This window comes from Podarcis melisellensis (assembly GCF_964234715.1).
Source record: "Podarcis melisellensis genome assembly, chromosome: 3".
Classification (NCBI taxonomy): Eukaryota; Metazoa; Chordata; class Lepidosauria; order Squamata; family Lacertidae; genus Podarcis; species Podarcis melisellensis.
This window is the reverse complement of record NC_138530.1, coordinates 2976913-2993608: the sequence shown is the minus strand read 5'-3', so window position 1 is coordinate 2993608 and position 16696 is coordinate 2976913. Positions and strand designations below refer to the sequence as shown.

The 16696-nt window shown below is 47.4% G+C and overlaps 1 protein-coding gene across 1 annotated transcript in view; it reads right to left on the bottom strand.

Moving 5' to 3' along the window:
• The window catches only part of EPHX2 (epoxide hydrolase 2), a 98713-nt gene that overhangs the window by 30954 nt on the left and 51063 nt on the right, over nt 1-16696 (bottom strand). Inside the window, exon 10 of the mRNA XM_081904092.1 lies at nt 16431-16457. Within this exon, the coding sequence (XP_081760218.1) occupies nt 16431-16457 (27 nt within the window). The remainder of the gene's footprint in view (nt 1-16430; nt 16458-16696) is intronic.

Genomic DNA, 16696 nt, shown 5'->3' with positions numbered 1-16696 from the left:
TCTGTGTAAGCACATGTCAAGTGTTGCAAAGTGGGGCAAAAAAATAAATAAATCTTAACTTCACATGTACATTAATGGAGTCATAACTGGTAGCAACTCACAAGGAAAGAAACCTTGGGATTGCAGTGAATAACTTTTTGAAGATGTTGGCCCAGGGCTCTTCCTTATTATTCATGTTTTATACTGTTGCATCAATTAAGTGTTTTAAATCTGTTGTTAGCCGCCCTGAGCCTGTTTTTCTGAACCGGGAAGGGTGGGGTATAAATAAAATTTTATTATTATTATTATTCATCCTTGTTCTGATGCTGGCAGTTCCTTCTCTGTACTTAGGTAGTTGCCAAGGTAGCTAATCCAGCATAGAATCAAAGGCGGTTGCTTTATCCTGGGCCAAACTATTTGGCCACCTAACCTAGCATTGTCTATTTCCACCTTCCCTAGCCTGAAGTTCTCCAAAAGCTTGGGACTGCAAATCCCATCAGCCCTGGCAGGCAAGGACAATGGTCAGGGATGATGGGAGTTGTAGTCCAAGACATGGGGGTGGGGGTGGGGCGGGCGGGCGAGGCAAGCTGGTCTACTCTGACTGGCAGCCATTTTCCAAAGACTTGAACAGAGGGAAGTTCCCTCCCCACCGGCAATCATCTACTTGTTACTTTTCAAAAAACAAGAGATGCTGAAAGCTGAACCTTCTGCACAAAAAGCATATGGGCTGCCACCAAATCACAGCGCCTCCCTTGATCGTTCAAGTCCTGGTTCTCTTCCCATTGCAGCAGCAAGCAACCTTTTAGCAAGCAGACATTTGAATGACGCAGTGAGATAAACCAGACACGCAATCGGCTTTGCCTTTATAAATGCATGCCTTTGACTGAAGCAAAAAAAAAAAAAAGGACCCCTGGACGGTTAAGTGCAGTCAAAGGTGACTATGGGGTTGTGGTGTTCTTCTTGCTTCAGGCCGAGGGAGCCACTGTTTGTCCGCAGACAGCTTTCCGGGTCATATGGCCAGCAGGACTAAACCGCTTCTGGCAAACCAGAGCAGCGCACGGAAACACCGTTTACCTTCCTGCTGGAGCGGTACCTATTTATCTACTTGCACTTTTGACGTGCTTTTGAACTGCTAGGTTGGCAGGAGCAGGGACCGAGCAATGGGAGCTCACCCCTTCGTGGGGATTCAAACTGCCGACCTTCTGATCAGCAAGCCCTAGGCTCTGTGGTTTAACCCACAGCACCACCCGTGTCCCAGATATCATCCTAAAGGTAAAGGTAAAGGGACCCCTGACCATTTGGTCCATTTGTGGCCGACTCTGGGGTTGCGGCGCTCATCTCGCTTTATTGGCCGAGGGAGCCGGTGTACAGCTTCCAGGTCATGTGGCCAGCATGACTAAGCCGCTTCTGATGAACCAGAGCAGCACACGGAAACGCCGTTTACCTTCCCACCGGAGCGCTACCTATTTATCTACACTTTGACGTGCTTTCGAACTGCTAGGTTGGCAGTAGCTGGGACAGAGCAACGGGAGTTCACCCCGTCGTGGGGATTCGAACCCCCGACCTTCCGATTGGCAAACGAAAGAGGCTCAGTGGTTTAGACCACAGCGCTACCCGCATCCCTTACCTTTGTCTGAAGCAACAGGACGTGTGAGCATGTGTTCCTTATAAATTAAGGAACCACATTAATCCAACCTGCGCTGGATTAGCAACTGGGAGTTCGGAAGAGAGACAAACGCCTAGGAGCTGACAAACAGCTAGTACCTGACACCCTGCACAAGGACACACACAACCCTTCACACATGCATGTCAGCTGTAGGATAGGCGTCCAGTGCACCCCCCAGCAAAGAACAACGGAAGGAGCAAAGGGTCCCCTGTCCTGTCATTCCAGCAGCTTCTATCAGCCTGCTTTGGGTTCTCGGTCTCTCCCTGCAAGCCAAGGCTCCTTGCTTCTGCCTCATCAGCAGCCGCTGTCCCAGCCTGGCGTGGCAAATTCCGTTTGATTGAGCAGGCTCCTTTGCTCAGCCTCCTGCACGAACCACACAGGCAGCCGGTTAATGAGATGGCAGCGGCTTCTGCTGCAGCAGCAGAAAAAGGAAGGAAAATCATGGCTTGTTGGGGGAAGCAGCAGCAGCAGCAGCAGCACAGAGGTCTGGCCTGGAAGATGGAGGGTTTGCGCAACCACAGGCCAGGACCAAGGGCAGCCATAGTAATAATCACAGAAGCAATGCCTTAAAGTACTTGGCATTGCAGGGGAGGATATTAACAGATAGGATTGTAAATTGTTTTTAGATGCAACAATGGCAGCAAGAATATTATCGGCACAAAAATGGAAACAGAAAGAATTACCGACGAAAGAAAAGTGGCAAATGAAATTAATGGACTATGCAGAATTAGACAAACTGACAGGAAGGATTCGAAACCTGCAGGGCCAGAGACTCTTAGAGGACTGGAGTAAATATTTGAACTATTTGAAAAGCAATTGTAATAAACAGATTACATTAGTAGGACCGCAAGAAGTTCTGTAAGGAGGAGAGGATTAGGTGAAATATTGCAAGGAAGACTATGAAGAAAATTAGGAGTTAAGGACAATTAAAAGCAATAGAGAAATTAATAGAGAAATTAAGAAATGCAGATTAAGTGATAAGGAATGGAAAATCTTCAGAAGTAGTTGACGGAAGTCTAAAATATTGTATAAGATAAGAATGTATGTTAAATGACTGTTGGAAATGATAGGTTAAAAAATTAATAAAAATGTATAAAAAGAGAGAGAGAAATGCAAAGCACGGACACTTTGGGTGGTTTCGTTCTGCAGGGCTATTCCCACATGCCTAAGGGGACATTTCCATATGTGATCTGATATGTTGCCTGCATGCAGCCCATTGCAAGCCCTCAAACCTGCCAATTTTTACAATCAGTCCTGAAAATTTGAAGAACTCGAACCCCACTTGTAATGGTTATATGGGGGTTGCTCGTGCGTATGTTGCCGCCACTCCTGGCTAGGTGGCCTGGTTAAACCTTTCCTGGCTGGACAGCCCTTCACTTCGTGGCTGTTCAGTCGCTAGCAGAATCCGTCAGTGGGCATTTCTTGAATTTCTTCCAGCAAAGAAGTTCTTTGACGCCAAGTCTACGCCTACTTTCCCGGCGCGGAAGTCTTCTGCGCAGGGTGGGTGTGGGTAGCAGAGGACCTGTGCTCTCCCCGCTGGTCTCCGGTGAAGAGTCCTGGAGCCCTCTCTCCGATTCCCCCATCCGCCCCCCTTTATCCCTGGTGTTACGCTGATTTCCTTCCCCAGCTGCTGAGTCTCCTCTCTCCCTGCTGGGCCCTTCTCCGGCATCGCTTGGGAGCCCTGCCTCCACTCCTGGCTCCGATGTCAGTTCCCTGACACCACTTTTCCAAATACTGCCCCCCCTCCAGGGTTGGTACCACTGATTTTCTGGGAGCCACTGATCCACACTGATGGGCACTAGGTTGCAGGGATTCAAGCAGTAGCGCTACTTGGGGATACCACAGGGATTGAACCAGGGATGTTCTGCATGCAAGGAAGATGCTCCCCTGTTGAGTCACAGTTCTCCCCCTTGTGTCAAAAGACAGGAGGGCACTGAGCCTTGTAGACATAGCTCCCAATACTGGACAGGCTATTGGCTACGCACATAGGGACCCAAATTTGCAATTATTATTTTTAAAATAAGGGTGGTTGGGGAACAGCAGCCCCCCAGATCTACAAAACCTCAGCTAGCAGACTGATGTTCTGCAGCAGTGGGGCTGACCCTGTGAAGAACAGTGGAAACTCAATACCATTTTTTAAAAAAGGAATGTAAGAGACAATCTCCTTCTGGCATTTTGGTTTCAAAAACCTTTCATGAGGCTTCTTACGCTGCCATCGCCGCAGCAGCTGAAAGGCAGTGTTAATTGGATTTCTCATGGGCTTCTGTAGTGTCACAGAAAAGACTGAAATCTAAGCTCTCTTATCAGTCCGGGATCCTCTGCTCCGTGGCTTAGTCTCTGCATCAATTATGTGACCATTTCTCCATTTCAGACTCTGGCAGGCAAAAAACACCACTCACACACCCAACACACACACAAACACACACACAGGACCGTTTTTCTGCCACACGCCCCCTGCCACCTCCAGAGTCGTGGATCTAAAGAATATTCAGATGGATGGAAAATTAACAAATTGCACAAAGCCAAGTTCAGAGAATAAGGGACCAGCCGGGGCAGCCAACGCTGATTCTCTCCCCAGCGCAGAAGCTGCTGCGCACTCAAAGCTCTGCTTTCCCCATCACAAGAACAGAACAACAGCCCTGCTGGATCAAGGCAGTGGTCCATCTAGTCTAAGCATCCTATCCCGAGTATGGCCAGTCACATCCCTGTGGGAAATCTGCAAACAGGACGATAGCATGCTCCCATCCCGTGGCTTCCAAAAACTGGAGCCCTAAATGGCCTCGGCCCAGTATACCTGAAGGAGCGTCTCCACCCCCATCGTTCTGCCCGATCACTGAGGTCCAGCGCCGAGGGCCTTCTGGCGGTTCCCTCCCTGTGAGAAGTGAGGTTACAGGGAACCAGGCAGAGGGCCTTCTCGGTAGTGGCACCTGCCTGGTGGAATGCCCTCCCACCAGGTGTCAGGGAAATAAACAACTATCTGATTTTAAAAGACAGCCCTGTTTAGGGAAGTTTTAATGTGTGACATTTTGATGTATTTTTAATCTTTGTTGGAAGCCGCCCAGAGTGGCTGGGGAAACCCAGTCAGATAGGCGGGGTACAAATAATAAATTATTGTTGTTGTTGGTACATATTCAGAGGCATCAGTGGAAGAGATGAGCCCCATGAAATCTGGCTTACAACGCGTAAGAAGATAGTCATTCCTGGGTTACAGAAGCTTCAGGTTGCATTTTTTCGAGTTATGGACCCGCCGAAACCCGGACCAGAACGGGTTACTTCCGGGTTTCGGGGGCCGCACATGCGCAGAAGCGCTAAATCGCACTTTGCGCATGAGTGCCCAATCATAATCCGCGCGTGCGCAGATACACCACTGCAGGTTGCAAACGCTGCGGATTGCGAACATGCATCCCACACGGATCACGTTCACAAGCCGAGCGTCCCCTGTACAGCAAAAGGCTATGCCTTCTGTTGCACAGAGTCAGCCAAAGGGTTATGTAAGAATGCAAACAGAGCTTGCTGAATCAGGCCAGTGGCCCATGTAGTTCAGAATCCTGTTCTCACAGTGGCCAACCAGGTTCCCTTGAAATAAGAATTTCAATTGGCGAGCCAGCCAGCCGGTTACCAAGGAATGTTTCCGTTTGAAGGGCAATGGTTAAAAGGCAATAGGCACACCAAGCAGGGTTCATAAATTTATTTCGGGATCCCCTCTCTGGTCATGGATTATCTTATAACACCCTCAATGGGAAATCTGTGAGTAGGACCTGAGCACAACATTCTCCCCTCCTGCTGTTTCTAGTTGGTGCCTCCAGGACATAGCCTGAGCCTCTAATTTGAGGTTATTTTATGCTTCATTTAAATAATAGTAATAAACGCATGCTAACTCCACTCGCCCCAGGTAGGGCCCTACTGTTATAAACAGAGGTCTCTGCATCTGGGCAACACTCCAAACTGGGATTGCAGGAAGGAAGAACAAAGGTTTTGATGTTTGATGCTGTGTTTTTATTATGTTGGAAGCTGCCCAGAGTGACTGGGGCAACATAGTTGGATGGGCAGGCCATGAATAAAATTATGATGATGGCTATTAAGCTGCTCCAAGAAACTATCTGAAGAGAAGAATGTTTTTAGCATGTGTTTTGTACTTTTCTTTAATATTTTTTATGTTGTGGACCACTCTGATAATAATAATATTAATAATTTGTTATTTGTACCCCGCCCATCTGGCTGGGTTTCCCCAGCCACTCTGGGCGGCTTCCAACACTCTGAGATTTGCAGAAGAAGGGTGGCACACAAATATAAATAAATAACTAAATCAGTAAAATAAACAAGAATGCGAGTGGCGTTCTGGTTGCGATAGTTCTTGCTCTTGCAGCCAAGGCTTCGAACCCCCAGAGATGCATCACACAATATTAATTAAAAGCCACAAATGCATTTGCAAACAGCTGAGAGCTGCTCAGAAAAGGCGAGGGATTTGCTCTCCCAGCTCAGGGAGTTGAACAAACAAGCCACATTAATTAGCGGGCTAATTATTAGAAGACTAAAGAAAGATTTTTCTTATCTAATGTGTGCTATCTTAGGAAGCAAAGCAAGGAGAAACTCTCTCGACTGGCGTTTAGCTTAATGGACAACCTTTACAACGTTGAAAGGCAGCATATAAATGTTTTAGACAAACTCGGCTTGTTGGGGGCAGATCCCACATATCCAAATATTTTTTTAGCATCGTGCATCTCACAGGATGGACAGATTAAAATAAAAAAGGAGTTTACCAGGAGTGCATTGTTCTAGATTACTCCCCTCCCGGGATCAAAGTCACGGGTCTTAACTTTCCTCCGTAATTATTTCCGTGCAGCAGATGGCACGAGGGACGTTTAATCAGCAAGCAATTTAAGCAAGCACCACCCCGCAAGCAGGTCGCTCATGCCGATTTTCATAGTTAGCGCTTATGGAGTACTTACATGTTCAAAGCCCTGCCCTGGAAAGTTAATTAAATCTAAAGCTGGCTCCTGCCAGAGAAATATTGCTTGACGGAGGAGGCAAGGGGGTTAGCAAAGATAAGGAAAGAAAGTTCGAGAGAAATGTTGGTCCTATTTGTGCAGCGGGGAGCGCAGCACACCAGCATCAAGACGGGACACTTCCTGTAGCGCATGTCGGAGCATGCAGGAGCCTCCAGAGTGGGGCAGCTATGGTCGGATGGAGCATGCTGAAGGAGAGTCTGACCAAACACCAGGAAGAACTTTCTGACGGTAAAAGATGTTCAGCAGTGCAATGGACTCCCTTGGAAGGTGCTGGACTCTCCTTCATTCAGAGGGTTTTCAGCAGAGGTTAGAGGGCCATCTGCCATGGATGCTGAGACCCTACCTGCCCGCGGACTGTCTCGCCAGAGTGGTGCATGCTCTGGTTATCTCCCGCTTGGACTACTGCAATGCGCTCTATGTGGGGCCACCTTTGAAGGTGACCCGGAAATTGCAATTAATCCAGAAGGCGGCAGCTAGAGTGGGGACTGGGAGCAGCCGCCGAGACCACATAACACGGGTCTTGAAAGACCTACATTGGCTCCCAGGACGTTTCCGAGCACAATTCAAAGTGTTGGTGCTGACCTTTAAAGCCCTAAACAGCCTCAGTCCTGTATACCTGAAGGAGTGTCTCCACCCCCATCGTCCAGCCCGGACACTGAGGTCCAGCGCCGAGGGCCTTCTGGCGGTTTCCTCGCTGCGAGAAGTGAGGTTACAGGGAACCAGGCAGAGGGCCTTCTCCGTGGTGGCACCCGCCCTGTGGCACACGCTACTATTTTTACTATTTTACACAACTGTTTTACTTTTAAAAGACAACTGAAGGCGGCCCTGTTTAGTGAAGTTTTTAATTTTTGATGCTGTATTGTTTTTAATATTCGGTTGGAAGTTGCCCAGAGTGGCTGGGGAAACCACCCTGTACATTACCCTTCAGGTAATGTAACTTTCGGGTTGTGAACGCGAAAAACCTGGAAGTGTATACTTCCGGGTTTTGCTGCGCACATGCGCAAAAGCAATTCCTCATGTTGCAGACTTTTCGGGGTATGTACGGACCCCTGGAACGAATTAAGTTTGTATCCAGAGGGTCCACTGTATGCAAATTAAAAGTGAAATGGGTGGGGGGAGGAAACGAAGAGCCCTGCTGAATCAGCCAATGGCCCACCTAGTCCAGCATCCTGTTCTCACAGTGGCTAATAATAATAATAATAATAATAATAATTTATTACTTATACCCCACCCATCTGGCTGAATTTCCCCAGCCACTCTTGGTGGCTTCCAACAAAGATTAAAAATACAATAAAACACCAGACATTAAAAACTTCCCTAAACAGGGCTGCCTTCAGATGTCTTCTAAAAGTCTGGTAGTTGTTGTTCTCTTTGATATCTGGTGGGAGGGCGTTCCACAGGGCGTGTGCCACCACCGAGAAGGCTCTCTGCCTGGTTCCCTGTAGCTTAGCTTCTCGCAGTGAGGGAACTGCCAGAAGGCCCTTGGAGCTGGACCTCTGTGTCTGGGCTGAACGATGGGGGTGGAGATGCTCCTTCAGGTATACTGGACTGAGGCCGTTTAGGGCTTTAAAGGTAAGCACCAACATTTTGAATTGTGCTCGGAAACGTAACCAGATGCCCCAAAGGGAAGCCCACAAGGAGGATTCGAAAACAAGAGCAACTCTCCCCTCCTATGTTTTCCAGCAACTGGTGTTCAGAAGCATTGCTGCCTTTTCCTGCGGAGAAAAATGTAGCCAAAGAAACTGCCCCCACCTCCTGTTTCATTTTACACAACACAAGCAATAATGATCAGAGACCTGAAGGCTTGTAAAATCATCTCCTCCTTCAACTTTCCAGGATGCTTCCTCACTGCTCAGAGCTTGGCATTTCACGGAGAGGGCAAAAAGCAATTTAAAGTTGGTCTAGGCTTTTCAGAGCTGCCTGGGTCTGTGCTTTAGGCCTTCAGGAAAGCAATGAAGCACTGGTTTTTTTTCCTCCTGCAAACTATGAACCATCCTTAGGAAAGCAGGCAGCCCAGCCCAGCACCGAAAGAGAGCATATTAAGCAGCTATTGATTGGGCAAACAAAGACCATCAGAATTGGGGTCAGGGGGCCGAGAACAAAAGCGCCTCGGCAATTTTATTCCTGTTTGCGGCGGAGGAAATTCAAATAACCTCAGGAAAGGCAGCGACGGGGTTTGGGTGGGCAGCAGGAGTTGGGCAGCAGCTGCATTCAAAGGTGAAGAAAAGAACAGAGCAGGAAGGAGACTAGAACTCTCTTGAAATCCTTAAGGAGGAGACTTTGGTACCTTGGCTCTCGAACTTAATCCGTTCCGAGAGTCCATTTGACTCCCAAAACCATCCGAAAACCAAGGCGCGGCTTCTAACTGGCTGCAGGAGCTTCCTGCACTCAAGTGGAAGCCAGGTTGGACATTCGGCTTCCGAAAAAGGTTTGCAAACCGGAACACGTTACTTCCGGGTTTGCGGCGTTCGGGAGCCGATTTGTTCAGCAACTAAGCTGTTCTGGAACCAAGGTTCCACTGTACTGACTGTTAGAATTTCTGCTCCATGATTGCAGTCATGGGATTTTTGTCTATCCCACGACGGTGTATGTTTTGACTCCACAGAGTGGGAAGTGACAGAGACAGGATGTTTGTGTTACTGTGTTCCGTGAAGCGCGACTATTGTCCTTTTTCTCTTTGCTGTCTGATGCTAGAGAGAGAGGGAGCCATGTTGCGGTGCTCTGTGCGTGTTTATATGTAAATAAAGAAGATTAGCCAAAATGCTGAGTTGCTGAGGTCTGTCATACAAGGTGCGCAAACTCTGTGGATCCCTAAGTGTGCCGGTGTCTGTTGGCATCGGTCGCTGTGATGTTCGGGCTGAAGAAAGCTTATGAAGCTCCCAAACGAACAACCAGGAGGGAGAGAACATGCCAGTCGGGCATGTGTCTCTGCCGGGGTCCTACTCGAGTGTAGGTTGAACTCCTGACACAAGGTCACCCAGTAGCTGCATGTGGAGGAGCAGGGAATCGAAGCCGGTTCACCAGATTACGAGTCCACCGCTCTTAACCACTACACCACACTGGCTCTCACCCTCACTTGGCCTGTGCTCTTGGCACCATCTGCTAGGTACAATCCTGGTGGCCAATCAAATGCTTCCATTGGGAAACCGGCAAGAAGGACCCAAGCACAAAATCCCTTTCCCCACTTGTGGTTTCCAGGAGCTAGCATTCAGAGGCATCATTGCGTCCAGCTGCGTAGGCAGAGCAGACACCATGGCTAGTAGCCACAGATAGCCCTCTCCTCTGTGAATTTATCTAATCTTCTTTTATAGCCTGCGGACCTTGCCGACAAAGGTCCATATAGTTAAAGCTTCTGGTTTGTTTCTCCTTTCACCCACTTTGCTACCTCCAAACAGAAAAAGTAAGGTCCGTATAGTTATAGCTCTGGTTTTCCCAGTAGTGATTTATGGAAGTGAGAGCTGGACCATAAAGAAGGCTGATCGCCGAAGAACGGATGCTTTTGAATTCTGGTGCTGGAGGAGACTCTTGAGAGTCCCATGGACTGCAAGAAGATCAAACCTCTCCATTCTGAAGGAAACGAGCCCTGAGTGCTCACTGGAAGGACAGATCGTGAAGCTGAGGCTCCAAAACTTTGGCCACCTCATGAGAAGAGAAGACCCTGATGTTGGGAAAGATGGAGGGCGCAAGGAGAAGGGGACGACAGAGGACGAGATGGTGGGACAGTGTTCTCAAAGCTACCAGCATGAGTTTGACCAAACTGCGGGAGGCAGTGGAAGACAGGAGGGCCTGGCGTGCTCTGGTCCAGGGGGTCACGAAGAGTCGGACACGACTAAACGACTAAACAACAACAATTACCGGTATTTATTAAATATATACACTGCCCTTCTTCAAGAGCCCACAGGGCGGTTTACAACACCAGTCTAGGTTGGTGGCCCTCGCTGCTTCCTGTGGCAGTGAGTTCCACAGTTTAATTGTGTGCTGCATGAAGAAACGCTTCCTTTTATCTACCCTGGATCTTCCAACATTCAGTTTCAATGGATGTCCAAAGGCAGGAGGGAACCACAATGGGAAAAGGAAAGTCGCTCCTTGCCCCTTTGTAGACACACAAACGCTCTCCACAAAGCCACACACAAGAGCAGCGACATCGCTCCGCGGCAGATCAAGGTCACTGCATGAATTAAACATTTAAACCACCAGCGTACGTTCCTTCGCTTTCGCTAATTCTGTTAATGCTGCTTTCTCCCCTGCTACCCCGCACTGCTTTATCTAATGTCATTCCAAAGTCCTTGCTCCACCAACTGCTGAACTTTCACTCCTGCAAACAAATTATTCAGGCTGCAGCCATGCCAGCAAATCTCGCTCTTCTGAGGGCACCGAACAGTTACTGACCTTAGAAAGGAGGTGTGCAAACAGATGACAGCGGGCCTTTTCCATAGAAGGAGAGAGAATCTGTCAACACCGCAAACCAGAGTGTCTGTAGTGACTACAGCTAATTTTCAGCAGGGGAAAGAAAAGTATAAATCTAGATAAAATTGTGGGGTATGTGATTTCATTCTGATGAAGGTGGCAACATGCAGGTGCTGAGCAAAACCTACACGTAGATGCAGGCACCAAATATACCGTAAGTTGCCAGGTGGCATAAGCTGCATGGGCATTGGTACCAAATGGGCCTGAGAAACAGACTTATTTCAGTTCTGCTGAATTTTACAGCCCTTATCTTTACTATATTGTATTCCTGTTGTGTTTTATTCAAACTGTGTTGCTTTACTGAGTTGCATTTTTCTACTATAGTAAATTGCCTCCTGCCAACATAGCAGTTTGAAAGGACATCGAAGTGCAAGTAGATCACTAGGTACCACTCCAGCGGGAAGCTAAACGGCGTTTCCGTGCGCTGCTCTGGTTCGCCAGAAGTGACTTAGTCCTGCTGGCCACATGACCCGGAAACTGTACGCCGGCTCCCTCAGCCAATAAAGCGAGATGAGCGCTGCAACCCCAGAGTCGGCCACGACTGGACCTACCTTTACCTTTACCATAGTAAATTGCCTTGGAATTAATTCATTTTTTAATGAAAAGCATTATAAAAAATATTTAATAAATACAGTGGAACCTTGGTTCCCAAACTCAATCTGTTCTTGAAGTCCGTTTGACTTCCAAAACGTTCGTAAACCAAGGCGCGGCTTCTGATTGGCTCCGGAAACAATGCCAACAGCCGAAATGGACATTCAGCTTCAAAAAAACATTTGCAAACCGGAACACTCATTTGCGATGTGCGGAAGCCGATTTGTTCAGGAGCCAAGCCGTTCGGGATGCAAGGTACCACTGTAGAATTAAATTTAAAAGACATAAGATGATATAAAAACATCCTAACTTGTTGCCTGAATGTCAACCAATTTGGAGTGCCACGACATGGGAGTACCTTTTGTCATATTTGCTCTCCACTCCATCTTTGAAGGCAGCGGCAGCGGGTGCAAGTTTCTCAGCAGAAGACCTCAAATACTGGGAAGTCTCCTTTGAGAACAACTCAGCAACCAAAAGGAACAAGACTAATAGCTTATTTGACCCACCAGTTCTTTAAGAGAACTATAGTGAGCCCCTGTAGGAAAGTGCAGAGAGGATATCTTTATTTATTATTATTTTAGAAAAATGGAATTCTTTGGTAGAACAGCCTGTCCAAAAAATAAAACCTGTCCTAAATCTTCTGCAAGATATCCGCAGGAAAACGCAAAACCTGCCTAGGTCAACAATTCAGCTTAACACCCCCACCAACACTTCAAACACACTCTCTCAAGATATACGCACCTACCTCATTTTAATAAATCCTGAATTGATTCCTTCCTTCCAACAGGGCCAGCAATCAGAACTACAATCCTAATTATATTGTCAAAACAGATTAATGTCTCCAAAGAGGTTAAAAGGAGGAATCGTTATTTAACTTCGGAGGCGGGGGTTCGGGTGACCTCTCTCTGTGTTCGAGACCTGGCCGTTTATCAAAAGCAAAAAACCAAAAGGGAAGCCGTTTTCTCCAGGAAGGTCAGAGAAGCAGGATTGGCATATTTCAACCAAAACGACGTGCAATAATTAATCCGCTTCGTCGGCAAAAATGCACCAGGACCAAGCCTTGGATGAAATCTACAACTGGCTCGGTCAACATGCTCCCTTACGTAGACATTACTCAAGAACGTTGCAAGAGATATATTAAAAAAGAAGTCGTATTTTCACGAAGGGAATGCAGCTTAAGCACCGGCAGCTTAAGCACTGAAGCAGCATATCTCAAAAATAAAAACACAACCAGATTTAAATGGCATGGAAGAATCACCCCAGAGAGAGCTCATCAGGTTGAAAAGGAGCCTGAGGCTTCGATCTAGAATTTCAGCAATTTCTAGGTGGCCTGCACAGAATGGAAGATGGCAGGATCTCCATGGATGCACCACTCTGGCGAGACAGTCTGCAGGCAGGGAGGGTCTCAGCCTGCGTCCCAGATGGAGCTGGTAGACAGCTGCCCTGGACACAGAATTGACCTGCGCCTCCATGGACAGCTGTGAGTCCAGAATGACTCCCAGGCTGCGCACCTGGTCCTTCAGGGACACTGTTACCCCATTCAGGACCAGGGAGTCCTCTACTCTCGCCCGCCCCCTGTCCCCCAAAAACAGTACTTCTGTCTTGTCAGGATTCAACCTCAATCTGTTAGCCACAATCCATACTAGCAATGTCCAGCCTAGGCATTCTGTTGTTGCACTCATAACCTAGGTTTAAGGTGCCATTTAGCTCCTAGCTTTCATATCTCAGTTTCTAGCTCTGGCTGCAACCTTCCAACAGCTCACCCTCAAAGGCACACTTCTCCACTGTCTCCCGAGACAGATGGATGTCCGTCAGCAAACCAGGAACCCACTCAGGCGGTAATGGCACCTAGAGATGCCTTGGGACACACATTCCCTCCCCTGCCCATCCCAAGTGAGGGCAACGCAGCACCAGCAGCCTTGCCCTCGCTCTAAATGGGCTATGCTTGCTTTCCCTGTCCCTGGCTATTTCGCACTGTGACATCATCACGCCTATAGAACAATCCCCGATCGGCTGGATTGTGCTGCGAGGAAGCTTGCGGGAAAAAATCCACCCAAGCAGCTTCTAAGGAGGGAAAACAGACCCACATAAAATATGCACATTTTATTACTGCTGTATTATTATCACTATTGTCAGTAGTCTTGTGTGTTACTGGTGGAAAATGAGGATATAAACTTCTTCATGCAGTACATAGTCATACTAGGGAAGCAGTGATTTATGAAGGAGAGGGCTGTCAATGACTACTAGCCATGATGCTTCTTGATACCAGTTGCTGCCAACCACGAGATGGGAGAGCGCTCTTTCTCATGTTCTGCTCGTTGGTTTCCCAACAGGCATCTGGGTGGCCACTGTGAGCATGGGATGCTGGACTCAACAGACCAGAAGGGCCATTGGCATGATCCTGCAAGCTATTCTTATTTTCTTATGCCCTTTGACACCAATTGCCATAATTGGTTGGTAGTGAATACAGTGGTACCTCGGGTTACATACTCTTCAGGTTAAATACGCTTCAGGTTACAGACTCCGCTAACCCAGAAACATTACCTTGGGTTAAGAACTTTGCTTCAGGATGAGAACAGAAATCGTGCTCCGGTGGCGCGGCAGCAGCAGGAGGCCCCATTAGCTAAAGTGGTGCTTCAGGTTAAGAACAGTTTCAGGTTAAGAACGGACCTCCGGAACGAATTAAGTACTTAACCCGAGGTAGCACTGTCTGTGGAGTGTTTTCAATATGTGTGGGGGGGGGCATTCAGGGTTTTGTGGGAATGGAAGTACCCTTTTTCTGTCCCAATGACTGTGGGTCAGGGAAGTTACAGCCCAGCGTGGAAAGGATTCCATCCAGTGTTCAAAACTCCCATTGTTCTAGGTGCATTTTGCATCAGGGAATTTCATTAGAATGCACACTTTCTGAGCTCTGGGCTCAGTACTGCATTTAGTTAGCAACAAGAACAAGAGTTGTCTGCAAGCACCCCTCTTTCAATGCCAAAAACAGTTCTGCAGAAAGCAGAAATCTTCCTCTTCTAGAACAGTTTCAGGTAAAGAACAGACCTCCGGAATGAATTAAGTACTTAACCTGAGGTACCACTGTATATGTTTGAACCCCCATTAGGCTCTTTTCCTTTGCTGCAGGAACACTGAGCACAGTCCTAATGCACACAACTTCAGAGCTGGTGCATTTGGAAACCAGCCTGCTCTGAAAAACCACCACTGATGCCAAGGGCTGAAGGAGGGACAGTTTATCTCCCCTACCCACACTGGATCAAGTCATCCTGCATGCTGGGATGATCAGAAGGAGCCTCAGAGGCAACCGAAACGAATGACCCCAAACAAGTCCAGGGGCTAGCTGGAATATGACACTGCACAGGGCAACAGCATGCTTGTGTGTTTTTTTCGGACGGCTAACCAGCACCCGCCTCTCCCGCCCCGAAGCATCAGTCTCTTGACAGAGGATGCATCCGCTGTTAAACTGATACGAGAGGCTGTACTTTAGCCAAGAGAGAGAAATTGATTAGAACCTTCACTCCAGCTGCTTCCCAAGCCACGGGGGGATCTTCCTTTACTACTCTCTCCCAGCGAGGCTCAAAAAACGACACGGCTGAACTTTAAGAGCACTTCCATTAACCGTCTTTTTCCGTCGGTCGGTTATAATCAGAGGGATAAAGGAAGGACATGTCACAGGAAGAGGAAAAGGATGCAGGCAACAACAGAGGAATCGGTTTGGAGAGGAGAGCTAACCTGAAAGCGCTTGGGCAGGAATCTGAAGATCTCGTGCAAGGAGGGGGAACACACCTGGAGGACTATAGGTGCTATTGGACTACAACTCCCAGCAGCCAGCAGGGACGGTGGGAATTGAAGTCTAGCAACACCCAGAGAGACACAGTATTCCCATCCCTGATTTAGTACCAAGCCAGGAATCTAGCCACAAGACAATCCCCACGCCTCAAAAGGACCAGCGAAAGCCAACTCTAAATAAATTATTATTATTATTATTATTATTATTATTATTATTATTATTATTATTATTATTATTATTATTATTTTATTTATACCCCAACCATCTGGCTGGGTTTCCCCAGCCACTCTGGGCGGCTCCCAACAGAATATTAAAAACACAATAAAACATCAAACATTAAAAACTTCCCTAAACAGGGCTGCCTTCAGATGTCTTTTAAAATTCAGATAGTTGTTTATTTCCTTGACATCTGATGGGAGGTGTTCCACAGGGCGGGTGCCACCACCAAGAAGGCCCTCTGCCTGGTTCCCTGTAACCTCACTTCTCGCATTGAGGGAACTGCCAGAAGGCCCTCGGCGCTGGACCTTAGTGACCGGGCAGAACGATGGGGGTGGAGGCAGTCCTTTTGTGTGGACTAACTTCCACACGAAACATTAGGAGTCCCACGGATCCCTTTAGAATCCCATTTATACTGTGCAGATGAGGAAATGTGAGCAGGTGCAGGTGGGCCAACAGAACATGCATGACTCAAATATGCTGGAGATAATAATTTTTTAGTTATTTTGATGTATTTCTAAGTCACTTAATTAAAAAAACCAAAACATACATGCAGTGCAAGTCAACATAAAAATAGTAAAACGACATCATAAGAACAGGAAAAGGAAGAAGAATCCACTGGGACACACAGAGGAGTCTTACAGATACGCCACGTCGCAAGAGACGGACAGCCATGAAAAGGTTTCAAGTCTGAATATTTTTTGAAACTTACCATTTTGTCCAGGAAGACCAGCAGATCCTAAGGAAGCAAAGATCAAATGAGAAGTCAATAATAAATTTTTATAATAATAATTTTTTATTTATACCCCGCCCTTCCCAGTTCAAAAACCGAGCTCAGGGCGGCTAACAACAAATGTAAAACACTTTAAAACACTTAATTATAAAAGCAGCATTAAAAACATGAATAACAATAAAATTCAAAAATCAAAAATCAATTAGATAATCCCCAGGGCTAGGTGGCTGAATTGGTCCTACTTG